The following is a 20,100-nucleotide window of genomic DNA, read 5'->3' as shown; positions in this document are numbered from 1 at the left end:
TTAGATCGGTGGGGGTCCTACTGCTGGGACTCCCACTGATCATGACAATGGGGGCCCTACCCCAGGATATAGGAGAGCGGGAGCTCCATACGGGGTTTGGAGCCCCCGCTCTCCTATCGCTGAGACCCCACGATCTAATAGTTATCCCCTATCCTGTGAATTGAGGATAACTTTATGTAACTGGAATAACCCTTTATGGCTTAGACTACATGGCAACATGTGTGGCGCAGCAGCAAGTCTCAGAAAGTTTGTGTGACCCAAAACTTTTTTAGAGCTGTGATTTGTAACAATACAGCCAAGTGGCTTCCATTGTGGTTGTGATGGCAAAGAGTGTTCTGTCGCTGTGTCGCAGTGCTGTGCATTTCAGCCTATTTATTGCAAAAGATGAAATCTGGGGTAGGAATTGACGTGCTGCAGACTTAAAATCCAGACCGCTGTGGATTTTTATTGTAACGTGTGGGTGAGATTTTTAAAGTCTCACCGACTTTGCTGGCACTGTAAAACTTTGCGGATTTGCCGCATTCAAATCTGTACTGGCAAGCCCGCAGCGTAAGTGCTACATGTGCCAATACCGGAGGGGTGCGGCCATACGTGGCGAGTTTATGCAGCAGATCTGGCTGAAATCCACAGTGGCAAAATTTGCACCAAATGGTGCGTATTTTGAAGCAGATTTTGGCTGGTATGCCTCAGGTTTCTCCCCCTGCATTGTCTGCTGCAGTGGAAAATCTAAAGCGTATCTGGCTGACATCTGCTGTTGATTCAGGTGAGGAAACAGCGGATTGGCTGCAGATTTAACCCTCTGCATTTCAAAGGGTAAAATCTGTGGCAGATATCCGCAATATAAATTGTCAAGTTATATGTGGCTTTCTCTGCAGACACTCTGAGTATCATGTGGATAAGACTTTAGTAAATCTCATCCGCTTCGCTGCTTCTTCTGTAATGTTCGGCAGATTCTTGGCTCACGATGCTGCTGCGGAGAATCGGCAGCATTTACGGTACGTGTGTGGCTGGACCCTGAAAGAGCGCGGCAGCCACTTAACTCTCATGATCAGTGTGGGTCGGTCCTGCTGTTTGGACCTCCTTCAGACATTGACTAGAACTGTAGCTTTATACAGTGCACACTGGAAAGTGACTTTCTGCTTTGCTAACTGTGTAATCTCTTACGTTGCAGCTTCTTCCTGGAGAAAAACATGTTTGTCTTTTTCTTGAACATTCTGCGACAAAAATCCGGCCGTTACGTCTGCGGGCAGCTACTTCAGACACTCAACATGTTGTTTGAGAACATCAATCACGAGACATCTTTATGTAAGTTGTAGGAATCACACATGGTAATGATGTACATACTACAGGTGTAAAATAGAGATATATATATATATATCTCTATCAGTACAGACCAAAAGTTTGGACACACCTTCTCATTCAAAGAGTTTTCTTTATTTTCATGACTATGAAAATTGTAGATTCACACTGAAGGCATCAAAACTATGAATTAACACATGTGGAATTATACACATAACAAAAAAGTGTGAAACAACTGAAAATATGTCATATTCTAGGTTCTTCAAAGAAGCCACCTTTTGCTTTGATTACTGCTTTGCACACTCTTGGCATTCTCTTGATGAGCTTCAAGAGGTAGTCACCTGAAATGGTTTTCACTTCACAGGTGTGCCCTGTCAGGTTTAATAAGTTGGATTTCTTGCCTTATAAATGGGGTTGGGACCATCAATTGCGTTGTGGAGAAGTCAGGTGGATACACAGCTGATAGTCCTACTGAATAGACTGTTAAGAAATGAAGGTCAGTCAGTCCGAAAAATTGGGAAAACTTTGAAAGTGTCCCCAAGTGCAGTCACAAAAACCATCAAGCGCTACAAAGAAACTGGCTCACATGCGGACCGCCCCAGGAAAGGAAGACCAAGAGTCACCTCTGCTGCGGAGGATAAGTTCATCCGAGTCACCAGCCTCAGAAATCGCAGGTTAACAGCATCTCACATTAGAGACCAGGTCAATGCCACACAGAGTTCTAGCAGCAGACACAACTCTAGAACAACTGTTAAGAGGAGACTGTGTGAATCTGGCCTTCATGGTAGAATATCTGCTAGGAAACCACTGCTAAGGACAGGCAACAAGCAGAAGAGACTTGTTTGGCTAAAGAACACAAGGAATGGACATTAGACCAGTGGAAATCTGTGCTTTGGTCTGATGAGTCCAAATTTGAGATCTTTGGTTCCAACCACCGTGTCTTTGTGCGACGCACAAAAGGTGAACGGATGGACTCTACATGCCTGGTTCCCACCGTGAAGCATGGAGAAGGAGGTGTGATGGTGTGGGGGTGCTTTGCTGGTGACACAGTTGGGGATTTATTCAAAATTGAAGGCATACTGAACCAGCATGGCTACCACAGCATCTTGCAGCGGCATGCTATTCCATCCGGTTTGCGTTTAGTTGGACCATCATTTATTTTTCAACAGGATAATGACCCCAAACACACCTCCAGGCTGTGTAAGGGCTATTTGACCATGAAGGAGAGTGATGGGGTGCTGTGCCAGATGACCTGGCCTCCACAGTCACCGGACCTGAACCCAATCGAGATGGTTTGGGGTGAGCTGGACCGCAGAGTGAAGGCAAAAGGGCCAACAAGTGCTAAGCATCTCTGGGAACTCCTTCAAGACCATTTCAGGTGACTACCTCTTGAAGCTCATCAAGAGAATGCCAAGAGTGTGCAAAGCAGTAATCAAAGCAAAAGGTGGCTACTTTGAAGAACCTAGAATATGACATATTTTCAGTTGTTTCACACTTTTTTGTTATGTATATAATTCCACATGTGTTAATTCATAGTTTTGATGCCTTCCGTGTGAATCTACAATTTTCATAGTCATGAAAATAAAGAAAACTCTTTGAATGAGAAGGTGTGTCCAAACTTTTGGTCTGTACTGTATGTGTGTGTGTGTGTGTATATATATATATATATATATATATATATATATATATATCTATATCTATATATATATATCTCAGTACAGACAAGTAGTTTAACCCCTCAGATGCCGTTAATGCAGCATCTGTGAGGTGAGGCACAGGGAAGGTGCTTCCTTTGCCTTCCAATCAGAGCCCCCGTGCCGAAATCGCAGGGCTCCGATCAGTTGCTTGGGAAAGTCTGGGGGCTTTGGAAAGTTCCCAGGTCTGTCATGGCTAACTGCCTGAAAATCCATGCACAAGGCACGACTCTCGGGCAGGCAGTGAAAATCCCATAGACTGCAATAGTATTCTATTGTGGTCTATGGGACAGACGTTCAGAATATGCCATGTTCAAGTCATATTACAGTAAAAAAAATTGTAAAAGAAATGAAAAAACACTAAAATTTAAATACCCCCCCTTTCCCAATTTTTGATATAAAAAGAAATAGAAAATATAAATAACAGTATTGCGGTGTCTGAAAATGCCTAAAACATTAAATAGGTTAACATGTATAATCTCAATGATACAGGTTTGCCATATCCTAAATAATTAACTAATAACTTGGAAAGCAAGAGGAAGCTAAAAAAACAACACAAAAAACTTTATTAAATAAAAACTCAGTCGGGAAAAGGTGAATAAAGGGGCAGCGCTCCGGCCATTCTTCGGCTGTGTGAGAGGGGCCGCGCGTTCCTACTGCTTTTTTCATACTTTGTTTCTGGCTCAAAGCATTAGGTTACATTAGGGGCTCCTGATGAGGCACCTTTGTTTGCAGAAACGCGTCGGGCCTCGGACATTATTTGACGTGTAGCCTGTTAGAGCTATGAGGACCATGTGGAACTGTGTTGGCTGCATGTATTGCAGTGCATGTGGTAAATCAGCTTGAGGAGATGTGGGCACGGTATTGTAGTTTACAACAGGCTCCACTGAAATAACTTCTATATTGGCAGCGATTATGGACGTTTTGGTTTGATACCAATACCCCGAGTCTTCGCCATTTTTGCTGGCTAATATTACTGCACCATCTGGCCTAGGGACAGGTTTTTAAAGGGGCAGTCAGGTTTGACCCTGAGCCTTGTATATTGAATCCCTAGATTTGATTGATTACATAATCATTTCCATTCGTGCAAATAGCACTGGTTTTATTCACCTTTTTCCGACTGAGTTTTGATTTAATAAAGTTTTTTTGTGCTGTTTATTTAGCTTCCCCTTCCTTTTCAAGTTATTAGTGAACTATTTAAAACATTAAAATATTTTTCCTGCTGGTGTGATTCACCTTGTCCCCCCCCAATTTTTTTAATTTAAATAAAAGGCGATTAAAAAGTCATCCTAACCCAGAATACACATATACTGCGGGGAATATGCAGTGTTACATGCCACATTACGTGTTCTGCTCTTTTTCTACCATCAGATTACTTGCTGTCTAATAATCATGTGAATTCCATCATCGTCCACAAGTTTGATTTTTCTGACGAGGAGATAATGGGTTATTATATCTGCTTCCTAAAAACGCTCTCTGTGAAACTGAACAGCCATACTGTACATTTCTTTTACAATGAGGTGAGTAGTAAATGGCCACTTTGCACACCTTGACGTCCTAGTACTTCAGTAATATGGCAGCACTTTCTGACTGCTATGGGAACCCACAATCTTAAGTAAAGAGGTTCATAGTGCACTGTGGATCCTTTTCAGGGACCATGTTTTCAAGATCAGCTAGAGTCCTATATGCTACTCCTATCCACTAAACCAGGGGTAGGCAACCTCCGACACGTCAGCTGTTGTGAAACTACAACTCCCAGCATGAATACTTTTTCTACTCTTGTCAGAACTCTCATAGAAGTGAATGGGAATTGTAGTTTCACTACAGCTGGAGTGCCAAAGGTTGCTGACCACTGCACTAAACCTTGAAGAACAAAAAATTCTATAAAAGTGTTTCCTTCCTCCCTGCTTCTCCTTCTTTGGCTGGCGATCGGCTCTGTGCACTAGCATGAGCTAACAGGCAGACAGGAATTTTGGGAAAGGAGCGGGGCTTAACACTGCAATCACTTTAATGGGCTCTCAGAGCACTGTGAAAGAAACAGCAAAACATTAGCGGCTTCTTGCACCCCCCCCATGTGTGTGCAAGACTGTACCAGGCCACTGGCACCACAGAAAGTGCTACCCAGCTTCCCCAGGTGCTGGAATGTCAAGATTGCCTATATAGCCATCTATCTAGGAAAATTTAACATTCGTCAATGTTGGAAATCTGGATTACAAGTCTTGTGGATCTGTACACATTGTCCATTTAATATTATAACAATAAGACCAGGCACTCAGATATGTAGTCAAAAATAAGAAATATTTAATTAAACTCCCTAAAGTGGCATCAATTCATGAGTATAGCAGCATAAAAATCACATATGAGTAAATCGCATAGGTTGCAGCAATAATTAATAAATATAACAGCATAAAAATCATATATGAATAAGTCAATCAATCACATGGGTGGCAGCAATAGGTGCTCATCAAGGTGCAAAAAGTGAGGATAATAGCAACAATGGAAGAGACACAGTGCATCGATAATCAAAGTCCAGAATGTTGACAACCGCAATCCATATGTTAGATCTTTAAAAGGTAATAATCCACTTGTATATCCGGATAACACTCTTAAATTAACGGATTCTTAAATAATCGTATTCATAAATAATCGTGGTTCTGTATGGTGTTGCTGCTGACTTTCAGCAGTGCATAAGAGAATGTTCACAAGTCTTTAAGAAAGACAGAGGGGACCAAGAGGCACGTACCGAGGTGGCGTCCCACCTATTTTTACAACTGTGTTAGTGTTACCTCAATCTAGTCGATGTCCTCCTGTCTTTGTGCGGGCTTGGGAATTCGGAATGAGCCGGATATCAACTGACTACGCGCTTGTTGGAACTTCGTGTCATCCGCTGATTGTGCGCTTGTTAAGGCTTCGTATCGTCAGAGCTTTCTCCAATGGTTGCCGGTCCTTGACACAGGAATTTTTCCTGCGTTAAAATTCAGGAAAACTTCAGTCCCAGCATGCCGGTGCAATGTATAACCCATGCGCGTTTCGGGGATATTAGAATGAATTTAATGTTACCCTTGCATTGCACAAGTAACCCAGCTTTCCCAGGACCCTGAAAGACAAATCTGCCTAGCTATGGCACTATTTAGGAGTGAGAAGGTGGATTTATCTTGGTAGATTTAGTATTCTGCAGTCCATCCCAACTCCACATGGTGGTAACCCAGCTTTCCTAGGACTATGAAAGGCAAAACTGCCTAGCTGTGGCACTATTTAGGAGTAAGAAGGGGGATTTATCTTAGTACAGTTAGTAGTCTGCAGACTCTGTTACAGCTCCACCTTGTTGTAACTCAGCATTCCTAGGATGCTGAAAGGCAAAACTGCCTAGCTGTGGCACTATTTAGGAGTGAGGAGAATGATTGATTTAATAGCGTCCTGGCTGCCATAGTAACACTGAACGCATTTTGAAGACGGATCCGTCTTCAAATGCTTTCAGATCACTTGCGTTTTTCCGGATCCGGCGTGTAATTCTGGCAAGTGGAGTACACGCCGGATCCGGACAACGCAAGTGTTAAAGAGGCCTTATTTAGGCAGACTTATTATTTACCAGTCCCTACCACAGGTTCACATAATTTATTCTGCAGCACTTTACAGACATTATCATCATTAATTTGTTACCCAGCCTTCCCAAGACTCTGAATGACAAATCTTTCTAGCCATGCTACAGTATAGAGGATGTTGTCATCCAGCTTTTCCAGGACCTGAACGGCAAGTTATATGAAGGGATTTATCACAACATAACTGGGCAAATTTGGAATTCAACAGTCTGCGAAAGCTGTACAACAACCTCTGCAGAGATGTAATGGAGGTCACACTTGGTACATACATTCTGTATACACTATGGGGTAGTTTTATAAAAAGTAGTGTAAAAGAAAACTGGCTTAGTTGCCCATGGCAACCAATCAGATTCCACCTGTCATTTTCAAGAGCTCCTGATTGGTTCCTATGGGCAACTAGGCCAGTTTTCCTTTGCACCAGTGTGATTAGATCTCCCCCTGTACTCATAAGTATGTCAAGAAAACTATGCAACCTAAACCCAGGCCCCTCCTCCTAAATATCCTGGCTCACGTGCACTAGCATCAGAAGCTTTTCTGTTGTACTTTTCATAGTCTGCAATTGTGACATCTGAGAAAATAAGCAAATGGGTATTATGTATACAGAACAATGCTAGGTAAAAAAATCTAAGATAAAAGTTAATCGCTAATAAAAAGTTTTATATTCCCAGATGCAGTGATGGGAAAAGAAAAAAAGTGCTTAAAGAGGCTCTGTCACCCACATCCATGTTACCCTACCAGACATAAAGCCTGGTAGGGTTGATGACGCTGACAAAACCAATGTCTTTCTTTCTGCTGTCAGTGGTCCGGTGGTGGAGAGAAAAGTTACTATTAAAAATATGCAAATGAAGTATTTGAGCACCAGGAGACGGGCTTGTGTGGTTCGAGGACCGCTCCAGCTCCATGACACCCCTCCGCTGTAATTCATGGCTCATGCCTTTAGATTGACAGCACTAGACCCTTTGGCCTAGCACTGCCCCAGTATGCATCTTGACAAATCAGGAATGAAGCCGTTCTGGGCACACGTGCTCAGGCACAGGATCAGTCCAGAGGGTCTAGCGCTGTCAGTCTAAAGGCAGGGGACATGAACTACAGCAGAGGGGCTTCATTGTGGTACATCGGGGGCGTCGCTGGAGCGATGCTCGAACCGCATAAGCCCCCCTCCTGGTGCTCGAATACTTCATTCACTTATTTATTAAAGTAAATTTTTCTCCACCACCGGACCACCGACGGCAGAAAGAAAGGTATAATTTTTGTCAGCGTCATCAACCCTACAAGGCTATATGCCTGGTAGGGTAGCGCTGATCCGGGGGACAGAGTCACTTTAAGTGGGTATTTCCATCTCTTGTGCAGATGCCTTATCTAATATCCGATAATTGTGGGTCGCACCTCATTTTGCCACTGTCCATTTTATTGGAGGGGGGGGGGGGGGGGGGTCTAGCACATTAATATCTCTATAAAACCAAAATTAGTTAATATCCAACCTGTCCTAAGCTTTATTCCACCTTAGCAAACAGAATACTGTTACCTGTGCTGATACACATAACGTTGTTGGTGGATCCCATTAAAACCAGTTGGATGCATCAAGTATAAATTAACATGTGCGTCCAGCTTTACTCATCCTGTGTTCTCAGGGTTATCTTGTGCAGATCTGTCTGTAATTCCTAGTAACTGACACCTGACTACAGATCACGCTATTTTTGGGTTGCAGCCAGGTACTGATTATGTATTATTCATTGTATAGACTCGGATACACAGCAGGGTGGTTTCTGCCTGACTTATAATTAATTTATTAGACCTCATTGCTGCAGAGTACATATCACCACCACAAGGTGGCAGCACAGTCTTCTGCAGTGAACTTAACAAGAACTCAAACATTACCATTCCCCCACAGTGTACTGCATTACTCCATTTGGGTTACAAAATAGTTTACCAACCACCGCCAAAAAACTATGCAAACACATAGTCCCCATAGTGTTGCTTAAAGGGGTTTTCTGAGATTTTGATACTGCTGACCTATCATCAGAATTGGTCAACAGTATCTGATAGGTGGGCGTCCGACTCCTGGGACTTGCGACAATCAGCAGTTTGAGAAGGCACCTGTGCTCCTGGGGATAGGTTATCAGTATCTGATCAGAGGTGGTCCGACACCCAGGACTTGTGACCTTCAGCTGCTTGAGAAGGCACCGTTGCTCCTGAGGATAGGTCATCAGTATCTGATCGGAGGTGGTCCGACACCCAGGACTTGTGACCTTCAGCTGCTTGAGAAGGCACCGGTGCTCCTGAGGATAGGTCATCAGTATCAAAATCCCAGAAAATCCCCTCAGGAACTCCACACGCTCCACAGTTAAATTAGACTTACTTTATTTTAAGAAAGTTCTTTAGGCAAATCAAAGGTAAAAGTTTTCGGGTCATAGTCTTTCTTCAGATCTGCAGTGAAAATGATAGAGCAGTTACAAGGAGTGCAGATAACGTGCAGTACAGTAACACAATAGATTAGTAAGTGCCATTTATTAACTCTCTACATGATAAATGCCATTTTCTCTAGTGGGACACCCCTTTAAGCTACATTGTGATCTGAGTTGGCAACCTACTTTCTGCCCTCAGCTACATATGGAGTGTTGTAATTTACTATAAATAAAGCTTCACGTAGACTCTACAGTCGTGGCATAAAGTTTTAAGACTGACACAAATTTCGGTTTTCGCAAAGTTTGCTGCTTTAGTGTTTTTAGATCTTTTTTTTCAGATGTTTCTATAGTATACTGAAGTACAATTATAAGCATTTCATAATTTTTTTTTTTTTAAACTTGTATTGACAAATACATCAAGTTTATGCAAACACGCAATATTTCCAGTGTTGACCCTTCTTTTTTAAGAATTCTGCAGTTCGCTCTGGCGTACTAGATATCAGCTTCTGGGCCAAATCCTGACTGATGGCAACTCATTCTTGCCTAATCAGTGCTTGGAGTTTATCACAGTTTGTGTTTTTGTTTTTCCATCCTCTTTTTGTTGGTTGACGAGAGTGTTTCCTTGCCATGGACCCAAAATTTCAATGTTTTGTTGAGTTATCACTTTTGCCTTGTGACATGGTTGCCCTATCGTGCTGACAAAATCATTGTCCATCACCATATTGCTCCTTGATCGTTGGGAGAAGTTGCTCTTGAAGGATGCTTTGACAATATTCTTTATTCATGGCAGTATTCTTAGGCATCCCTTAGATGAGAAACAACCCCACATGAATGGTCTCAAGATGCGTTACTGTTGACATGACACAGAACTCATTGTAGCGCTCACCTTTTCTTCTCCGGACAATCATTTTGCCAGATGTCCCAAACAGTATGAAGGTGGCTTCTTGATAACTTTACCCCAGTCCACTCCAGTCCAATCTCTGTACTTCCTGCAGAAGTCAGTTTGTCCTTCATTGTTTTCTTTGAGAGATGTGGCTTCTTTGCTGCCCTTCATTATACCGGGCCATCCTCCAAATGCCTTTGCCTCACGGTGCGTACAGATGCAGTCACACCTTCCTGCTGCCATTCCTGAGCAAACTCTGCACTGGTGGTGAACAGATCCCATAGCTGAATCCTCTTTAGGAGATGGTCCTGGCACTTGCTAGACTTATTGGATACCCTGAAGTCTTCTTCACAACAGTTGAACCTCTCTCCTAGTTCTTGATGATCTATTTTATTTAGGTGCAATTTTACAAACCGCAATGTTTTTGCCTGTGAAGCCCCTTTTGATGCAAAGCAATGTTGACTGCACATGTTTCCTTGGAGGTAACCATGGTTAACAGAAGAAGACAATGATTTCAAGCACCCCCCTTAAAGCAACTCAATCCAATCAGCATGTCGGAGCGATATCAGCTGCCTTGTCAAAGTAAACACTTTCTCCTGAGCTAACGAGAAGATCACTGAAATTATGGTAGCAGGTCATTTTGTGGCAGAGCTGAATTGCAGTGAATTTTTTTATTTTTTTTTATCGACTTTTCATGGCAAACAATGACATTGTAAATAATTGCAATTCATTTGATCACTCGTAAAAGCAATCTCGCATTAATTCTAATTGCCACCATAAAAACTGAAGCGGCAAACCAAAATTTGTGTCTGTCTCAAAACTTTGGGCCGAGTGTAGAATTGTAAAATCATGGTACCTCCATCACCGGAAGCCAGTGCCAGACCTGCACAGCTTTTCGTCGTCAGTGCTGCTTTCATTCACATCAGCGGGAGCGGCACTGTGGTAAAGAGCTCCCTCCACTAAAAGGTTAGCAGTCCTGTGTAGTACCGGCGCCAACTTACAGAGACAGAGCTCCACCTGAACAGCTAATCGCTGGGTTACTAGTAGTATCCTGAGGATAGGCCATCATTTAATTAAAGCAGGACAACCCCTTTAACGTGCAGTGTTTTCATTCTAGTTGAATGTCAGAATTTCCATTTTATTAACTGTTGAGTGATCTGTTTGTGCTGTTCTAGTAATTGCTTTCTCCCCTCCAGCACACCAATGATTTTGCTCTTTACACTGAAGCAATTAAATTCTTTAACCATCCTGAGCACATGGTCCGAGTGGCGGTGAGGAACATCACTTTAAATATCTACAAAGGTAAGAATATTGTATCTGGTCGGTTATGTAACAGAAGAATAGCCGGTGTCTTGAGTTTCTACAAGTATTCTGGGGTCAATTATGAATTACTACGCGAGTGAGACAATCCAACATCTCTTTCACACCGTCAGTATTTTTCATCACTATCTGTAAGGGCTCATGCATACAACCGCAGTTTTGGTCCGCATTTTTGGTGGATCGGATTCGCACCCATTCTTTTCATATTTAAATTAAATAAATAAATAGAACATGTCCTATTGTCCATTTTGCGGCCAAGGATAGGACATTTCTACAGAAGTTAAAAAATAAATGGTTGCATGCACTCAGCCAGGATCTGTGATTTGTGGACTCGGACGTCTGCTTGAGCCCTAAACCAAAGCCAGGAGTGGGTCCATTATATGTTTTCTCTGTAGGTTTCACTTCTGGTTTCGGCTTACAAAACATACTTACAAATAGTGACTGTTTGAAAATGACCTAAAACTCCTATTAGTAGGAGCCATGATAATCTGTGCCGGTGAGGAATCTGGTGATTCTAGATAAGTCTGCCTAGTCGCCGGGTGTTACCCTGTCATGTAAACCTGGCCCCCCATAGTCACCGGTATGGACAGCTCAACTCTTTACACAAACGTTCTCTTAAATCTTCCATCCTATTTGCTGAAGTTTGTGATCGCGTCCCCTACTTTAATCATGGAGTTTAGCAGATGTAGACTGATACCAAGGTGATCTCCTTACTGTAGCCACACACATTGTAGATGTTACTTCCAACCGACAGAATATATTAAAGGGGTTATAGAGGATCAAGAAAAAAATGGACCTATGAGGGGAAGGGGGAAATAAAAAGCCTTCACTTACCTTTTGAATCCCCTGCTGCCCCAGGGATGCTGCACTATTCTCCCCTTCCAGTCTGTTTACTGTGCTGCAGCGGTGACATGATGTCAGTACCCATAACTGCTGCAGCCTCAATCTGTCATATGTGTTGATGTGACGTCACCGCCGCTGCACAGTAAACATAGACTCGCAAGGGTCACCAGAGCGGCAGTGGAGGATTTAACTGGTAAGTAATGGTTCTTTTATAATTTTATGCAATTTTCCCGTTTGTGCATTATTTTTATTTCTTTTTTTCTTGATCCCAATCGTCAATATGCAAATTTGTTGGGGTCTGGAATAGTGACTCCGTTCCGTACACTGTGCATGGTTACTGCAGCTCATTCCTATACAAATGAATGGAAGATAGCTGCAGTAACCAGGTTTGCCCACTACACAGGGTACAGAGCTGTGCCCGCCTTCAGTGTGCTGGGTGCTCTGCCATCAGCTGGTTGGCAGAGGTGCCATAAGTCAGACCAGTTTGGATATTAAATGGAAACTGCATTGAGAGGACTCCTCCTCTTTGATTCTTCTCCATTGTGGGGGTGAGCTCCGCAGTCCTCTCAGCGCCAGAATGGAAGGGAGTATGAAGATAAAAATTATATAACCGGATTCCTCATCATCAGACACCATTTACTCTAGTTTGGAGGGTGTTTCGGAGCTGATGGATTCCCTTTAATACGTGAAGAGTAGCTGACAGACTGCCGTTCAGAGCTTAATGGTTGTTTCCTTTTAGTTAAGTTGTGCATTTATGGTTTATTCATGCGTTGCAGAACTGTCGTCGTTTTGTATCCGTTTTAAAGAGGACCTTTCACCGGTCCTGACATTGTGAATGAAGTATCATGACATATACAGCGGCGCCCAGGGATCTCACTGCACTTACTATTATCCCTGGGCGCCGCTCCGTTCTCCCGTTATGTCCTCTGGTATGTTCGGGGACTTGGTTATAGTAGGCGGAGTCTGCCCTTGTTCTGCTGGGCGTCTCCTTCTCCTAGGCTGTAGCGCTGGCCAATCGCAGCGCAGAGCTCACAGCCTGGGAGGTTTTTTTTTTCTGCCAGGCTGTGAGCTGTGCGCTGCGATTGGCCAGTGCTACAGCCTAGGAGAAGGAGACGCCCAGCAAAACAAGGGCAGACTCCGCCTACTATAACTTACAGAGCGAAGATACCGGAGGGCATAACGGGAGAACGGAGCGGCGCCCAGGGATAATAGTAAGTGCAGTGAGATCCCTGGGCGCCGCTGTATATGTCATGATACTTAGTTACCAATGTTTGGACCGATGAAAGAAATTGTGGCAAAAATCATTATTTGAGCACATTGTGGGAGATTTGGCAAACCTGGTGCAGAGGAAACTGGCTTAGTTGCCCACAGCCACTAATCAGATCCCACCTTTGATTTTCTAAAGGAGCTCTGAAAAATGAAAGGTAGAATATGATTGGTGGCTATGGGCAACTAAGTTTTCCATTACACCAGTTTTGCTAAATCTCCCCCAATGTGTGAATGTTAAATATTTAAAATCCCAGATAGCCCCTTTATGTATAATGTGACTTAAAGGCTATGTAAAAATGCAGTTTATGTAGCACTTGCTGTCATTAATAAAGCATTATTAGGCCTCTTTCACACGGGTGCGTTGTGGGTGCATTACGGCAAACCCTTGCGAGTAGACGCAATTTCAGTCAGTTTTGCCTGCGATTGCGTTCTGTTGTTCAGTTTTTTCAGTGCGAGTGCAATGCGTTTTGCACGCATGTGATAAAAAACTGAATGTGGTACCCAGACCCGAACCCGGACTTCTTCACTGAAGTTCGGTTTTGGGTTAGGTGTTCGGTTGATTTTATTATTTTCCCTTATAACATCGTTATAAGGGAAAATAATAGCATTCTTAGTACAGAATGCTAACTAAAATGTCCATTGAGGGGTTAATTATTTTTTTTTAAATATAAACTCGCCTCCTCCACGAGATCGCGCAGCCGGTATAGTCTTCTTTCTTCAATCAAAGGTCCTTTTGCAGGTCCTCAAAGAAGACTATGCCGGCTACGCGATAAAGTGGATGAGGTGAGTTTATTATTTTTATTTTTTGTTTTCCCTTATAACCATGTTAGAAGGGAAAATAATACAGTGAATAGACTTTAATGGGGTTCGGGGTTGCTCGTCCCTATTTACTAACATCATCTCCTAGCAACCATGCGTGAAAATCGCACCGCATCCACACTTGCTTCCGGATGCAATGCGATTTTCACGCAGCCCCATTCATTTCTATGGGTCCTGCCTTGCGTGAAAAACTCAGAATATAGAACCTGCTGCGATTTTCACGCAATGCACAAGTGATTCAGTGCGGGTGCAATGCATTCACCTCACGCTTTGCACCCGCGCGGAATACTCGCCCAAATGAAAGCGGCCTTACAGTGCAAAAGTATACTACAAATTGTAGTGTCGGGGATCAAATAGATTATGTTGGGTGTTGAGCTATAGGTCCATTTCACTAAAGTGAAATTCTGACTCCCGATTTTGTTCATCTTTGTTTTATTTTCATCACATTGCAATCTGAGCAGTCACCACTAGATGGCATAAGTGAGCTGCAGTAGAGATGTGTTTGCAGTTCTGGGGAATGGTGTTGGGTATCTACCAGAGAACTATAACCACATTTCCTTTATCTTAGAAGTTCAGATAAAAGCATTACACAGAAATCATTCTCTGTGACCATGAAAAACATTGTCCTTCGGGTCATGCGTTACTGTAGTATGGAACCAGCTTCCTTTGTTTATTCGATAAGTCATACAAGGCCAGGATGTGCTCAGAAGGCCTCGAATCAGGGAGATGAATAAGAAATCCATATCCTAGCAGACATTTCTTTATTTACTGTAATACACAACATTTCGCTATATGGTATGTAGAATTGACTTATAAATCTTGAACTATAAATTCAAGATTCTAATATTAGTATTGCTCTATGCTGTTTGTCAGCTTCATTATATTGCAGGGTGCGCAGTATTGGGCAGAGAATTAGGTGAATTGAAATGCTGCAACCCTTTACTTCCTACCTGCTGAAAGAAAGCTGTATATGTATTTTGCCATGTTTTTCGCCCTATAAGACACACCCAGGTTTTAGAGGAGGAAAATAAAAAAAATCTTCAGACCCCCAATGTTCATAAGACCCCCAATCAGATGTCAGATCATAGCCCCAATGTGAATAAGAACCGCCCATTCAGGCTCCCAAATGTCCCCCAAGCAGACCTCAGATCAGACCCCCCCCCAAGAAAAGAGCCTGATGTGAATGACCCCCAGCCTCAGAGCAAACATTAAAAAATAATTAACATTAAACTTACCTCTTCTGCTCCAGCCACCGCTCCACTCCTTCTCTTCACATCCACACTCTTCTAGTTCAGTCTGTCACTCATGCCGTGCGCAGTCACAGCACAGCGAGCTGACAAGCGGTGAGTACAGAGCCCGGGGAGTGCTGCATCCACCCATAATGAAAGCACTCCATAAGTATTTGCTCCATAAGACGCACTGACATTTTCCTCCCACTTTGCGTATTAAATGGCAAAAAATACGGTACTTAAATTGTCTATAGATGTAAATTCTTAGCTTATAAAGTTTAGTGATCACAGCAGCATTTGCACTGATTTAAAGAGGCAACTTTTCTTCCCGGAGCTTAAAGGGGTTTCCAGCATTCAGTTGTTTTTTAAATAACCCCCCAGCCACATTTAAAGGGAATCTGTCACCTGTTTTGACCATATTAAGCTCTCACCATTGCCATGTTTAATAAAATACCTTATCTCCTGCAGTGGTTTTCTTTCTTATATTCATGCTTTCATTTTCTTTGTATTATGCAAATGAACCCTGAAGGTGCCCAGAGGGGCGTTATTCTTCACCCTCTGAGCCCAGTAACGCCCCCCTGTAGTGCCTAGACCGCCTTTATTTAGAGCCCAAGCACGCCTCCTCGTTATGCAGTATCGTTCCACAGCCTAGTTTAACGGCGCCGCCGCCACTGCTACGTCAGCTAATTCATTCAAGCCACGCACCTGGAATCTTTCATTTGTCCGGCTGAAATCTCGCGCAGGCGCAGTACCGCCTGCGCCTGTGCGATCCAACCGCTCCTGAACACTTGCCTGAATGCCGGATCCGGCATTTTTTTCCATAGGAATGTATTAGTGCCGGATCTGGCATTCCAAATTGCCGCATGCGCAGACCTTTAAAACATTTGCAAAAAATAGATACCGGATCCGTTTTGCCGGATGACACACAGAAAAACGGATCCGGTATTGCAATGCATTTTTCTGACCAGGATCCTGATAAGTCTGAAAAATGCCTGATCAGTCAGAAAAAATGACATGCGTTTGCATACAGTTTCCCTGATCAGGCAGGCAGTTCAGGCAACGGAACTGCCTGCTGGCATCAAACAAAGCAAGTGTGAAAGTACCCTAACCAGTGTAGTGTCCATTGCAGCACAAGGGCTGCCACTCAGCTTTCCAGAAGTACGAATGTTCCTATGTATTATTACCTTCCCCTATATCACATCTTTGCTGAGCTTGTCAGGAGCCTGGCAAAGATTGGGGAGCAGCAAGCTGTAATAGGCACTTTCTGCAAATTGGACCTGCCTATAACTAAGAGGTAGTTGAATACAATTCTAATTATTTGGCTAAACAGCAATCCTATTTACTGGCACATATTTTTGTGTTTTTTAAAGGTGTTATTCCATGAATGTAAAACTCCCTTTTTTTTAAGCTTTTATTCATGTATCTGGGGGATTTTCTTTCCTTTCTGTAGGTGGGCAGCAGCTCAGTATGCAATTGCACCTCACAGAATGCAATGCACTTGGCTTTTCTTAACCCTCTCTCCTGAATTAAACATAGTCCCTCACATATAGCCCCAGAGATACATATTGTATGTAATGCCCCAATAATTTCCTTCTCCGCTGTCTAGAATGGTATATAGCCATATATTTCTGTGCGTTAGGATGAATGAATGAAAGGTGTCTGGGCCACATCACCTATTTCTATGAGATCTCTGTGCCAGTGTTGAGGGGAGGTAAAGGGAGCAGGGAAGCTGCTGAGCCACCACTGAATACAGGAGAAGGTGGACCAGAAGGGTAAACGGCGGGGGGGGCTGCCAGAGAGGAAACTGGAATGTCCATAAAAGCCAAAAATTTTCATTGCATGTATATTGCAGTAATACTTCATTTGAAATGCCTAGTAATACTTCTTGTGCGATAACCCCTTTAAAGGGAGTCTGTCACCACATTTGACCATATTAGACAGATCCTATAGCGTTATATGTGCCACCCAGCAGTTAAAAACGGTACCTTTGTTGCATATAACCGAGTCTTCTTTCTGCCAAAAATGAACTTTGAAGATTGTGTAAACGAGCCCTCTCAAGTGCCCAGGGCGGTGTCTCAATCTTCCGAGCCCAAGACCGGACCTCCCTAACGGCTCATAACCCTGCCCTCCTTGTGCCTGTGCCCGCCCGTTTACTCCCCTCCCCTCGCCTTTTCCATTGCGGCTGCGCGGACAAATTCGTAGCCGGCGCATGCGCAGTAGGTATTGCGATGCCCTGCCAGGACCGGGCATCGCATTGCGCATGCGCCAGCTACGAGACTCGTAGCTGGCGCATGCGCAATGCGATGCCCGGTCCTGGCAGGGCATCGCAATACCTACTGCGCATGCGCCGGCTACGAATTTGTCCGCGCAGCCGCAATGGAAAAGGCGAGGGGAGGGGAGTAAACGGGCGGGCACAGGCACAAGGAGGGCAGGGTTATGAGCCGTTAGGGAGGTCCGGTCTTGGGCTCGGAAGATTGAGACACCGCCCTGGGCACTTGAGAGGGCTCGTTTACACAATCTTCAAAGTTCATTTTTGGCAGAAAGAAGACTCGGTTATATGCAACAAAGGTACCGTTTTTAACTGCTGGGTGGCACATATAACGCTATAGGATCTGTCTAATATGGTCAAATGTGGTGACAGACTCCCTTTAAGTGGTTGTCCCGCCATAAGAACATAACACATATCCACAGGATGTGAAGCATCTGAACGGTGGATCACGAAAAAAGGGCTCCCTGGGGTTAATGGAACGCCACTCAGAGAAGCGGAGTAAAGCAGCGCACTTTTTTCCTGACCGTCTAGGGGCGGATTGGCCATAGATCTTACAGGGAAGTTTCCCGGTTGGCCGATGCCCTGGGTGCCGCCCAAGCCCCCTCTTTGCCGTTGGCTGTATACATAATGAGCTCTCAGCAGTAATTAACACTTTGAGAATCAGGCATCCATGTACACGACCAGTGACCGCACATGGCCTCCGGAATTCAACTGCTCTGGCCCACGTCACCTCTTAAGCCCACGTCTCCATATCTTAATCAGATACAAGAGGAGGAGGAAGACAGAAAATGGCAGCTATTGGTGGCCACCACAGAGGGACAGCGTTTGGGGCAGTATATTGTGCTGCACTGTGGTATATCGTTATGATAGGATAGTATTATTAACCCCCCCCACCTGTGTTGCTCCGCCTTCTGTCAATTTGGACCCGCCTACAACATGGGGCCACTTTTAGTTTTTTTTTCCAGAGCCACTTCAAGCTCCCAGTCCGTCCCTATGACCATCTCTCCGTTTACTTTGAGGACTCGGAGACCCTGCTCTTGTGATTGGTGAGGAGCCCAGCCATTCAGATACTTATTGCCCACCCTGTGTATAGGCGGTATGTTCTTATGGTGGAAAAACATCTTTAAAGGGCTTGTCTCAGGTCAGCAAATGGCATATATTATGTATAGAAAGTTACTACAAGACACTTACTAATGTAATGTGATTGTCCATATTGTCTCCCTGGACTCCTTTTCCATCACATTATACACTGCTCGTTTCCCGCAGTGCAGATATAAGGTGGCTGCTGCGCATGCTTGCCTATGTGCGCGCCATGGTCCCAGCCACCAGGCTGGCGCTTTTTCCTATTGTGTGCAAGCACGGCCACTCCAGGATGGTCGTAACCCCTGATGGAACAATGAATCCAGCCAGCAAAAGAAGCAATATGGATAATAACAATACACTAGTAAGTGCCTTGTATTAGGTTTATCTACACGATGAATGCCATTTGCTGAAGTGAACAACCCCTTTAATGTCTTTAGTAGAAATATGCTTGTTTATACGCTGCTCTCCCTTTTCCATTTGTAGATTCCAGGACTCGTTCATGGTTAGCACAGTGACATTTTCCTTTTTAAAATCCTTTTCATTTGGGACGTTTTTGCACTTGAATGTGTGTGATATATATATATATATATATATATATATATATATATATATTATATTATATTATAGTGTGTGTGTGTGTATATATAATAGTGTGTGTATATATTTATTGAGAGGGAGCACTGACAGTGATAACTGATGCTTTAATGACCCAGGTTCTGAATGTAATAATTTCTTTTCTTCTTCTTTCTCGCCCTCTCCTCTGGTGATTGATGATTCCTCTGTGCCCTTACGCAGTGTCATGTAAGTTCAGCTAACCATTTACTATTGCTTTACCTGGGCATGCATACAGTAAACAGCAGTGGTGGGCATCAGATGACCTGGGTATCACATGTAGACCTTTAACCAGGAGAATGGAGTAGGTTGAGAGTGAGGATTTGTAATACGGGACCTGTAACGAGTGCCCACATTCATATTATTTACCACTAGTCCATCATATTGTTAGTCTACTAAAATGTGATCAGTTGGGTGGGAATATGGATTGGGTTTAGTGGCATTTTGTGGCACTAGTTTTTGGCATTTACACATCACATGTGAGGACAAAGATCTGATGTGTTCAGTTAATGGGTTGATGGGGCACTGATTTTTGTCACCCTGAGAATGCTAGCACAAAGAAAGCGTACCATACGAAATGTAGCTTGAAAGGTAAATATATGGGTAGGTGTTCCACACGGGCTATATGTACCTGGTTCATTCTCCCCATACACATGCATGCTTGTTTGTGTTCCTAGAGGGGGGAAGGAGAATAAGCCACTGTCAGACGCATCTGGCAGCAGGTTCATTTCCGTGAAAAATAAGGAACAGGAATATTGTATTCCCGCACGCATTTC

At 43.6% G+C, this 20,100-nt stretch overlaps 1 protein-coding gene across 1 annotated transcript in view; it reads left to right on the top strand.

Moving 5' to 3' along the window:
* The window catches only part of CLEC16A (C-type lectin domain containing 16A), a 280,950-nt gene that overhangs the window by 6,659 nt on the left and 254,191 nt on the right, over nt 1-20,100 (top strand). Inside the window, exons 3-6 of the mRNA XM_044302863.1 lie at nt 1,172-1,305; nt 4,365-4,513; nt 11,077-11,182; nt 19,508-19,513. Of these exons, the coding sequence (XP_044158798.1) occupies nt 1,172-1,305; nt 4,365-4,513; nt 11,077-11,182; nt 19,508-19,513 (395 nt within the window). The remainder of the gene's footprint in view (nt 1-1,171; nt 1,306-4,364; nt 4,514-11,076; nt 11,183-19,507; nt 19,514-20,100) is intronic.

This window comes from Bufo gargarizans, chromosome 8, assembly GCF_014858855.1.
Source record: "Bufo gargarizans isolate SCDJY-AF-19 chromosome 8, ASM1485885v1, whole genome shotgun sequence".
NCBI lineage: Eukaryota > Metazoa > Chordata > Amphibia > Anura > Bufonidae > Bufo > Bufo gargarizans.
The sequence above is the reverse complement of the archived record's forward strand: the minus strand, read 5'-3'. Positions and strand labels throughout refer to the sequence as shown.